General features: G+C 47.3%; 1 protein-coding gene across 3 annotated transcripts; it reads left to right on the plus strand.

The window, feature by feature from the left end:
• Positions 1–3,169: 3,169 nt before the first annotated feature.
• HIKESHI (heat shock protein nuclear import factor hikeshi) lies at positions 3,170–11,071 on the plus strand. 3 transcript variants are annotated; one of them, XM_061567637.1, is made up of 5 exons: positions 3,170–3,346; positions 6,004–6,241; positions 6,742–6,893; positions 7,489–7,607; positions 7,867–11,070. In XM_061567637.1, exons 1-5 carry the CDS (start codon positions 3,317–3,319, stop codon positions 7,919–7,921), a joined length of 594 nt encoding a protein of 197 aa, XP_061423621.1. In that variant the 5' UTR covers positions 3,170–3,316; the 3' UTR covers positions 7,922–11,070. The 3 variants fall into 3 exon arrangements, with proteins under 3 accessions (XP_061423621.1, XP_061423631.1, XP_061423638.1); XM_061567647.1 differs by having other exon boundaries at positions 6,010–6,241; XM_061567654.1 differs by lacking the exon at positions 7,489–7,607 and having other exon boundaries at positions 7,867–11,071.
• Positions 11,072–11,573: the final 502 nt, after the last annotated feature.

The raw sequence follows: 11,573 nt of genomic DNA on the forward strand, positions 1-11,573 counted from the left end.
AGATTTGCTGAGCATTTCTGTGAGGTCCTGGGGGAGGGAAATTCTCTCAGCCAGGAAAACATCATGGCACAAAGTGGGGATAACCCTGCTGAGGCTGCGGTGCCTCAAATATTGGAAGAGGTCACCCCCTGTGAGTGGCTGGCTGAGGTTCCAGCTGTTGAGGAAGTACTGAGGGCGATCCGGAGTCTGAGACCAGGGAAGGCACCGGGCAGAGATGATCTCCCAAGCGAAATGCTGAGGGAGGGTGGCGTTTGTGCACAGACTGCCCTATATGACATCATAACAACAGTCTGGACCACTGGACGGGTTCCGCAGGACTGGAAGGATGCCCTGGTGGTCCCCCTCTTTAAGAAGGGGGACCGCACAGACTGTAACAACTACAGGGGCATCTCACTCCTCAGTGTGCCGGGTAAGGTCCTGGCAAGGATTATTCAACATCGCCTTGCTAGGCACGCTGAGGAGGGGCTTGCGGAGCCCCAATGCGGTTTCAGGAAAGGGCGGTCCTGCACAGATGCCATATTTTCTGTCCGTCTGCTACAGCAGAGGTGTAGGGAATTCCAAAAAGACCTACATCTCTGCTTTATTGACCTGGTCAAGGCCTATGATACCATCAGTAGGACTGGACTCTGGGTTGTTCTTCGTGCTTTCGGAGTCCCTGACCCTCTGCTCACGATCATTAAGGACCTTCATGATGGTGAGCGGGCCCGGGTAAAACTACGTGGCCGGGAGTCGGAGCCTTTCCCTGTACACCTTGGGGTGCGACAGGGATGTCCTCTGGCTCCCACATTATTTAACATCTATTTTGACCGCGTAGTTCGTGAAGCCTTCAATAGCTGTACCGGGGGAATTTCCGTTTGGTACAGATATAATGGGAGGCTGATCGACGCCCGGGTGCGATCAAGGGATGGCTCCCTATTGGTCAACCACGTTATGTATGCCGATGATTTGGTAATAGCTGCTCATTCAGAAGAGGAGTTGGAGGCGCTGCTGCTGAGACTGGAGCGTGCCACTAAGAGGTGGGGCCTTACCATCAGCCCCACCAAAACCAAGCACCTGCCTGGGTATTTTGTACCATCGGACACTCCACCCCCACAACTCCCAATTGGTGATGGGGCAGTTGTGGAGAGAGTGGAGAGTTTCCCATACCTGGGCAGTGTGCTTATGACCGGCTCCAGTCTATCAGCAGAGGTCTCACTCCGAATCAGTCGAGCGGCAATATCTTTTCATCGGTTGCGTAACGCTGTGTGGAAGCTACCTGGTCTGTCGCTCCGCACGAAGCTTCAGGTCTTCTCGGCCACGGTCATTCCCTCCCTTCTCTACGCTTGCGAGACGTGGACCCCCCTGGTGGAGCATCTTCGCCGGTTGGAAACATTTAGGCTGGCCTGCCTACGATCCATCCTGGGTTTAACCAGGCTGGATTGTGTGAGGAGCTCACAAATCCTTGAAAGATCTGGGCAAAGTCCCATCAGTGAGCTCCTCCGGCAGGCAAGGCTGCGTTGGCTGGGTCATGTAGCCCGCATGCCCAGCCACCGCATGCCTAAACAGCTTTTGTTCGGCCGGATCGAGGGGGCTAGACGGGCGCGGCACGGGCTGGAGAAGAGATGGAGTGATGTGGTACAGGAGGACGTGGAGCTGAGTGGACTTGCCGATGACTGGTACCAGCGGTGTCAAGATCGGCCTCAGTGGAGGAGGCTCGTGAAGGACGCTACTGGGCAGTTGGAGGCAGTCGCCCTCCAACAACAACGGAGGGCGGAGGAGCGACGCTCACAACAACGAGCGGAGCGCCGGGTGGCTAAAGCACAGCAAGTTGGCACAGTAGGGGGCACAGGTGGTGCATCAGCCAGTCATCTCGGTCATCTCGGTCAGTCGACCAGTGGCACCTGGGTCTGCCCCGTGACCTCCTGCCAGCGGGCTTTCGACACTTCACGTGGCCTCAAGGTGCACTTGGCCTGGCACAAGCATCGTGGTGACGTCACCGCCACTTAGTGGCGAATGGCGGTTGTTGTTGTTGTTGTATGTGTGTGTCTATGTATGTGTGTGTATGTGTTTCTGTGTATGTATGTGTGTGTATGTATGTGTGTTATGTGTCTGTCTGTGTGTCTGCATGTATGTGTGTGTGTATATTGTGTATGTGTTTGTATGAGTTTGTGTCTTTACGCTCGCATTACACAAATGTGTTGCTGGTCTAAGGCGTTCCTTGCGCAGCATTGCCGCTTTATTATTTCAGTCGTTTACTGCCGTACGCACCCTGAAAGTCGTGTGTGTCTGCAGCAAGCGCGTGTATGTGTACCTATGGACGCGCGCGCGTGTGTTGTGTAGGGGAAACGGTAGTGTAGTGCTTAGCGTGCTGCCTGTGTCTGTGTGTGTGTGTCTGTGTGTGTGTGTCTGTGTGTGTGTGTCTGTGTGTGTGCGTGTGTGGTGTGTGGGGAGCGGTAGTGTAGTGGTTAGCGTGCTGTCTGTGTGTGTGTCTCTGTCTGTGTGTGTTTGCGTGTGTCTGTGTGTGTGTCTGTGTGTGTGTCTGTGCGTCTGTGTGTGTGAGGAGCGGTGGGTGTAGTGCTTAACGCTACGCTGCGCTACCAACCCGGCGAACCCTGTTCCATTCCCGCTCATGGCCACCACCGGTGACGATTATTTGAACCTCCCCTAGGTCGACTCTGCCTCAAACGAGTAACTGCTGTAGCGTATTAACATCGCCACTGGGGAGACAAAGGCGGCCGGCCGTGGTGGATACAAGTCCCGGGCGAAGCCGGGTAGTACAGCTAGTATTTATTTAAAGTTGCGCATTTCGATGTGACGTCACATTTCTCACCCCCCCCTTCCTAGGTGCGTGACGTCATTTACGAACGGCTGGCTCGAACACCCGAATTATGACGTCATCATCGCCGATCGCTCTGTATGACGTCATCAGCCACAACGACGACAAGGAGGAGGACAACAAAACGACGGCAACAACCGCTGGCCTCACGCGCGCGATTACGTCATCGCACAACATACACGACCGGTGACGTCATCGCCACACATCCACAACCGGCGACGTCTTCGTACGCATCCAACGGCCGGTGACGTCATCGCCACCAACCGTGCGCGGTGACGTCACGCGCGTTGACGTCGTTTGACCCCGGAAGCAGTTGTGGCTCGCACATAGGGTCAGGGGCGCGAACTTCCGGCCTGGCACCGGGTCCGGCGTGCGTCGTTTTGTTCTCGAAACCTCTCCCCGCGTCGTCGTCTCCGTCTCCTCCTTCGCTTCTCCTCCTCCTCCTCCGTTAATTCTTCGAGTAGCAGCAGTGACGACGACGACAACGACAGCAGCAGCGGCATGTTCGGCTGCGTGGCCGCGGGCCGCCTGGTGAGGCGACGCTGAGCGTCGTGTGGGTTTACTGTGAAGCCGTGCCGCGCGTACTCGCACACACACTCACACGTCTATTGTCTCTAGTGATAACGGTGTGTGTTGCTGTATTGTTATTATCTCGATACATTTGGCACTGCACTGCTTGGTGACGAACCTATGTGGCGGTGAAGTTAAACGTTGATTTTGTGTTTTGACCGGGTCTGAAAGTCCGGGGGGGGGGGTTGACGATTGCTCCTCCAAATGGAGTCTTTTGTTAAGGAGAATTAGAATTTGGACCATTATCTGCCTTGCGAATGACGCTCACTGTGAAGCAGACTGCCTCGTGTTGTTGTGATTATCACAACCCACGTTGAATCTCTCTGCGGTAAGCGACGGGCGCGTTACCGGCTTGGGGCTTTGTGTCACCGGCCCACGAACCTCGCTCTGGGCTATACTTCACCACGCCGGTCAATGTGAATTGGTGAAGTATAAGCGCAGAATCGGTGCAGATCGATCACTCGCCACTGATGATAGCCGTGACCGGGAAGTTACTTGGTTCGCAGGCTTCATAACGCAGCGCGTTAACCACTGCGCCCACACCCACGCACGCCTGAAACTGCGAGGTTTTATTTGTTTAATTCGATTGTTTAATCGGTTATTCAACACATTCTTCTCGTAACTACTTGTTTTACTAATCAGTGAAATTGCACTCGCTCGTTTGGGAATTTAAAGAGATTCGAGTGGTGCCATACAACGAGGGATGCGGTACAACAATAACGATATAAATGCGTCATTTACATGTATTTACTCCGTTCATTTCGTCGCTTAACGACCACGTTTTAATAAAACAAAAGTACGATCACGTAGGAAACAATCGAGTCTACGTCTGCAAGCGGTGAAGGTAAATCGATTAAAATACCGTGTCAACCCATACGTTTTACTCCGTATTCTTGTGGAGGGAAATTTAGTTTTCAGGTCCATACGGCGTACAGCTGTTTCAACACGGACACATTTTTTAATTGTTTTCCCTTGTGATGAGGGCTTTGTAGGGTTAATGTTGAGATTTATAAGGGCACGGGGTGACCTATTAATAATGCCTGAATTGGCCTGTAGTAAGGTAGGCACTGGTGAGAGCTTGGGACAGGTATGCCATTGAACTGCGCACATGTGTAAATATATCGCCGCGGGGCCAACACTGTGACGTATGATAGAATAATCTCCACGGCTCGAAGAGGAGGGGCTATCCTCCACGTGTTGACTGTTTATCCGTCACAGGAAGGATCTCGACATTTCTGCCGAATGATTTAGTTTTACGGAGAATGTGAATCGAGCAGTATCTATAATACAGGGTTTTTTGGGGTTGGATCGCTTAAATATAAATGTGTCGTGATACCTGCCACAGCCAATTAGTAAGGTTTTTCACGAAAACAAAACATGCCAATTCGTTATTAGTACAGCACACCGGTGTGTTGGAGAGCCAAGCCACAGCATTAGCAATCTGAGTACGACGTTTCGCCAGTAATTACAACTAGCTTTATAAGGCGATAGCCAGATTTAGAGTAGACGTGCGATGTTGGATTGGTGTGGTTGTCTCCACGAAAGGATCAACACCGGGACCAGTAGCGCAAAGATGTTCATTTATTTGTACTAATTTGTTTTGCTGATTAAAATTATACGCAAAATTAACGTATTAATTCGTGGTGTTTTATGCAACAGAGAATTGGCCTCCCTCGCTTGAGGCCGTGTATGAACCGCCTCGCATTTGGATGCAAATACTTCAGAGTGTGGATTTAAATAATGTCTAAATACGACCGCACCTCAAGACGCTGCACAAGAAACGGTGCACATTTTATTTTACAGAGAGCAACCTATATTTGAATGGTGGGCCGGAAGTCAACATCACACATAGCTGGGAGAAAAGAATAGCAGACAAGGAAGGCAGCAAAATACAATGAGTGACATCCCACTGAACAAAAGGTTGACTGGGGGATTCGACAGAAGTGTTCGTTGCTCGAGTGGAGAGTGCGTGGAGGAGTGTCGAGTGAGATGAGTAGATAAGGAGGGTACGTAGAGGGGAAAAAACGCGTGAGATGGGCGGGGAGAGTTATGTAATGGTGAGTCTATGGATGGTTTTGATTAAGGTGATTTCAATCTTGAAAGTGAGCTGGGGGTTTAAGATAGCCACGAATAAGTGTACCCAGGTAAGACTCACCAAGTCTCAAGACTGTTTCTCAGTAAAGTTATACAATTGGATATTTAGCCCGTCCATGAATAAGTTTTCCGTGTGGAAGGAAACCAGAGTAGCCGAAAGAAACCCCACACTTACAAAATGATCACACGCAAATACTGTACTCGAACAAAGTTTTAACAGCCCCATGTGCTGTCCTGACATATTCTGGCCACCTTTGTATCCAAATGGATTTTGGAGTTTCATCAATATCCTTTATGTGAGGATGCTGATCCATTTTCCAGAACTCACCGAGGGCTTCCCTGTGCTTCCCAGAATATGGAGGGAAACGTCGAACATGGTGCCGAAAAATATTCTGCGCAACCCAAAAATACATCAGAGAGCTATACTGAGTTTCGCATAGCTACAAGAACAACCAACCCTCGCCTCGAAAGCGCCGGGTCGTAGCCAAGCGTTACCATGCATGATCATTGCGGTTCTCCCGCAGGTGCAGACGGATGTGCAGCAAGTGGCGGAAGACAAGTTTGTGTTCCTGCTGCCGGACTGCGATCAGATCCACCACGTAGTGGTGTTCCTCACGGGCACGATACCCTTCCCGGAGGGTATGGGCGGCTCCGTGTACTTCTCCTATCCCGACGGGGCCGGCGGCGCCTCGTGGCAGCTACTGGGCTTCCTTGCCAACGACAAGCCCAGCGCCATCTTCAAGATCGCACGTCAGACACTGAGTACGTGCTGCCAGCCGCTCGGCAGGTTCTGTGTGCAACACTGCTGAATTGTGTCCGCTGAAATTGGGTAGTATGATTGGGCATGTAATGGTTTACAACCCAAGTAAGTTCACAGATTGATATGATTTGGTGTTCATTATTCTCTTGAATGAATGATTATTTGTAATACTTTACAGCTGAGGTTAAAAGCATCTAACAACTCGTATACATTTTATGTAATATTAACAAATCTAGAATAAAGCTGTGTTGCTATAAGGAGCTTAACCAAAAATTTGAGATAAACAGGAACATAAGGACTTGGCAAATATGAAAAAAAAAATCACTTGACAACATCTTTTCATACTGCTAAATTGAATACTTGTGAAGACAAGTGCATGCCGGAAAGGGTGACCGTATCCATGCGTGTGTATAATTTTTCCTGATAATGTTTTTTTGTCTCCCTTTTTAACATCTCGTCGCTTTTGTGTCTCATTTATTCCACCGCCGTTTTGTCGGCACAGACAGTGCATCGCAGCACCCGTTTGGGCTAATGAACCACGCGCGAGGACCCTCAGTCTCTCAGATCGGCATCTCGGTGGAGCCGCTGATTCAGCTGCTGCAGCAGACGCCTGTGACCAGTGCAGCTGTCTCCACGCTCGACTCTTTCACAGAGGTAGGTCCAATGACCAAATCACCACGAATGTCTCCGATTTGTTTTCAGGTTGTTACCGCCTGTTACGTGACTTGATGTTTGAAAGTTTCACTCCCCGTGCTCTGAGCTTCTTCAGGAACTGAAGGCCTCCCAGCATTGCGACCGAAACATCGTACATCATGTCGTATGCAGTACAACCCTAAGACACGTCGGAGAGCCACACAGCATATCTGCAAAAACCTGTGCAGTAATATTACCTTGAATGTACCTAATATTACTGAATGTCAGAAGCTAAGCAGAGCTGAGAGAAACACACTAGCCAATCAAATCCTCATCCCAGCTATAGCCATAACCAAACTAAACCAGCCCCAGACCCAAATCATTAACCCTAACTTCTGTGTTAGGACTTAACCCAAGCCTATTTCACTTTCATTGCTTACAACACTTTGACCTGACACTGATTTCCTTTAAGGCAGGGAGGGTGAAAGTTTTCCACTGGCACACTTTGTTTCATAGCAGTGTTGTGCTTGTGCCAGTGAGGAGTCTTCCAGTGTTTTCTTTGCATAGCCTCCATGGTCCGCAACACATCTCTGCTGCGTTCCCTATTCCCCTACAGTTCACGCAGAAAATGCTCGAGAGCTTCTTCAACTACACTTCATCGTTTGCAGTGAGCCAGACACAGATGGTGCCCAACGTGTCAGAAACCTTCATCCCGTCCTCTGTCCTGAAGAAGTGGTAACTAAAGCTAATTGCTCATAAAGTGGCTCGCTTTGACAGTCTTTCATTTCCGTGCAAATTATTTGACCTCTTATATAGCTCTTCGATGTATTTCAGGAGAGATATAATTCAACCTGCGAAAAGCTATTCGAAGTTAAGCAGAGGGGTGAAAAAATGTTTGCAGTGTTTGTCTTTTTTTTTTACAAACCTAAGTGTGGCTAGTGTCATGAGTTCGCTGGTTTTGGTTTTAATGAGACTGCTTGTTTTTTTGTTTCAGGTACGAAAACTTCCAGAGGCGGCTACTGCAAAATCCAAACTTCTGGAAATCCTAATATGGACAAGTATGAGGGCTTACTTTAAGGAATTAGCTTGGCATATTTAAGTAAACAAAACAAAAACATTGTTAATGTCACCACCCCTACAAGCTGCTCACTGTTTCTCACGATATATAGAACTGGTGTTAATGCCACATACTGCTCAACAGCAAATTCACACACCTGTAACAAAGTCTGAACATGTTTACGAAGAGCTTTGCTCACACTAACATCCCTTTGCCAAATATAATAAGTGATCCCCACTAGCCCAGGCGAACTCTGACCTCTGCACGTGATGCTTCAAAGCAATGCAGCTCAGGTCCGGCGTTGGGTCTGCAGTCAACATGCACCAAGTTATTTGAGGAGCGATGGCTGGGGGTGATGTGGTTTTAAGTGAAATCAAGGCTGCATTGATGTTTTCAAACTGTGTTCATCTCCTGACATGAGCCATCAGTATGTAATGTGTGCTGTTTGCACTGGAAATAAATGGCCACTCCACTTAACAAGTTCACAAGTTCAGTCACTTCACATACTGATATTTTTTAGGGTTGTACTGATTTTGATTGGCGTGATGTCCAATTTTTTGCTACATGTGCTTGGAGCTTCGTCGGACGTGATGCCAAACCATGTGGTACAGCCCAAAAACATTCCAGAGTGCTACAGCACAACCGTGAAAACCTGAGCAGGAGAAGATATAGTCTTCAGTTTAAAAGCACATTTTTTTGCAAACCGTGTTTTAATATGAAGTGTTGGAGCAGAGGTTAGCGCAATACACTGTGAACCTGGTGACCTTTGATTCTTGTCCATGGCTAGCATCAGAGGAGGGTGATATCTGAACTGGTTTTGTGCGACTCCTTCACGAACCCACACTGACCATTGTGGTTAAGTATGGTCAACCAACACCATGACCATGATGTGGGAAGTCCATCCAGCAAGAGATTGACAAATGTCTAATTATTATTAAAAGTAGAATTCAATCTGAAGCTTATGTCGATACCATCAACCCATTACATTTCCATATATATTTTAAAGTAATGTATAGGCCATTAAACAGTGTGTTGTGTATTTATCGAGATTTGGAGCAGTTTTGTGAATGAGTAGGGTTCAGTTGTCGAGGTGTACACATACAGGTGCCTATATTTGTTTAACTCAAAATAGTTTGGCTTGAATTCTATTATTTGCACGCTAATAAGTAATGTTTGCATAAGTATGAAATGTACAGCAAATATATTTCAAAATGCTTTTGTTAAGTCTTATTGTGAACACTGATGTTTAATGACATTTTTATTATTTGCAATATTCTAAACACATGCACATGGATTTGCATATGTTCCAAAAGTAATAATTTTGTCAAAAATTATCAGGTCAAGATATGTTTTTTTAACTGGGATGGGTTTGTTTATTACTGGTGACATTTGTATGCAATTGAATGTCTTTTGTATCAAAAGAACAATGATATTTATCTGATAAAAAGGGCCGAAATACAGTAAGTCCTCTAATTACGTTAGGGAAAAACGTAAATGGAATCCTATTTTACCATTAATGATTTAAATTTCGGATACGTTCCGACGTGTAATATTTTTGGTTAGAACTTGCAGAAACAACATTAAATAAGCATCATGTCCAAAACATAGAGTTTAAATCTTCATACCAGAGATGGCGGTGGAGAGTGCATTTAGAGAGGGTAATGGACACAGGATAGTTTCCAGTACAGTTGCGATGTCAACACCGAGACGCTTGGTGTGACAGCGGTTGCGTAACAATTTTCAAAACAAGTTTATGAATTCATTTTCAAATCTAATTGCATTCCCCAATTCGTTGAGACGTTAATTGCGAAACAACGTAAATAGAGGACTTGCCGAATAACGTTTCTGCATGGGACTTCTGCTTGTTAAAAAAACATGACTGACATTAAGTGTGAATTTAAGCTCCAAGAAAACATAATTGAAACATTAAACTACCGCAGTGTTTGAATCGCATGGCTTGTCAGTAGTACTCAGTATTTTAAAGTGGTTGGATCTTACCTCCCATGTTTTTTGACACTTGATCATGCAAAACATACCCCTTCCCATATCCGAGCCATGCCAAATCGGGACCTCAGCAATACCAGTGGTCTTCCTCCATAAAGCTGCCACGTGGAGCCTTGACCGACCGGTGATATGCTGCTGTTTTCGCAAGACATGTCTGGGCCAAGCCAGGCAAAGATCTAGGCTTAATGACGTTTTAAATGCGTCTGACGTCAAGTCAAACCCACTATGAGGACACGATAACATCACCGTGTCATCGACACGTCTCTAAGTTACACACTGCATGTTCCCTCGGCTGATTAGTTGGGATTCTCTGGCTATCAAAACGTCCTTGCTGCCTTCACGACCCATCAAGCGCCTGGCTCGGCACGGTCCAGTGTGGCTTGGGATGCGTCAGTGGAAAATGCGCATTGGTGTACTTGGGCTGGTGGATGGAGCGAGAACTCCCGTTCTTGTATCCTTCCATTCATGTTTATTTTGTTTAACCAGGTGAGAAGTCAAGAGACCCAGGGTCGTTTCCTTTGCGAGAGTAACCCGGGTCACCAAAGTGACAAGGCAAAACAATCTTATAAAGGAGGGCAATAGCAATTGTGACAAAAGCGTGTCGCAAGAAATCAAAAATACTGCGCACGTGAGGTTATACGTTCCCTGTAGCATATCTGCTTCGACTGATCATAGTACAACTGGAATTTCAGTTAAGAAACACGTAAAGGACATTAATGACACTCTAATGAGCTTTTGTCTACAAATGGGGTTTCTACAGCAGGTACTCTGCCTTCCACTTATGGAATTGGGTTAATGCCCATTGCAGAACCTTCTTGGGAGTCTTGCAACTAAGGCTTTCGCTGTAAAGGAAAACCTCAAATATATTTATGGCGATTATTGCACTCGTATGTAAGCATTCTCGAATTTGTCAACTGGCAGCAGGCAAAACAAAGCGAGTTGTCGAATATCGTGAAATTGTGAGTGTCGGAAAATATCACCTTGTGTGAACAAATACATCCATGAGTTAGGAAGAATTATGTAATGTTCATTTTGCGTGTGTATTATTGTTAAGCACCACCACAGCCATCCCGAGGCGATGGCGAATCCGGGCGTTCGCCCCGGGCCCCGCGTGGTGGTGGGGGGGGGGGCTCTGCGCTTTGACATGCTGTCAGATGTAATCCGGTTTAGTTCGGGGGGTGGGGGGCTACGTGTGAAATAAGTGTTATTACGTCATTGTCCCGGAACACGACTGCTTTACCTGATGAAATTAAAATATAGTTTAATTTTATTTGTTTTTTGTCGTGTGAGTTGCTTCACTTTCACATACTTTGCATGCCTTTCGGTGTTTTTTTTTTGTTTGCTGTTATGTAACGTTGTGACTCCGTGCCCCTACTGGTCATCTGTGGAAAAAAAAATTGGCTTTAGAGCTCTTCGCATTCCTCCAGTAAACATTAATCTTATGATTCGATGAATCTAGAAAACAACCCATTGCAACCCCCCTCCCCTGATTTCAATGGCACTGGTTCCATCGTATCGACTCGGTAATCGATGCATCGACTCGCAAAGGAATCGACTCGCAAACGAATCGATTCGCGCGTTCGCCCCGCCCCCCAGCGTTCAAACCGTCAAGTGCCGCTCCATCATACCGACTCGGTAAT

Source organism: Lethenteron reissneri, chromosome 5 (genome assembly GCF_015708825.2).
Source record: "Lethenteron reissneri isolate LAM-NWPU_2019-01 chromosome 5, ASM1570882v1, whole genome shotgun sequence".
Lineage (NCBI taxonomy): Eukaryota > Metazoa > Chordata > Hyperoartia > Petromyzontiformes > Petromyzontidae > Lethenteron > Lethenteron reissneri.

Coding starts and splice junctions, on each gene's coding strand:
- HIKESHI (XM_061567637.1), top strand. CDS start 3,317: ATGTTCGGCTGCGTGGCCGCGGGCCGCCTG. Junction 3,347..6,003: donor GCGTGGCCGCGGGCCGCCTG/GTGAGGCGACGC, acceptor GTTCTCCCGCAG/GTGCAGACGGATGTGCAGCA. Junction 6,242..6,741: donor GATCGCACGTCAGACACTGA/GTACGTGCTGCC, acceptor TTGTCGGCACAG/ACAGTGCATCGCAGCACCCG.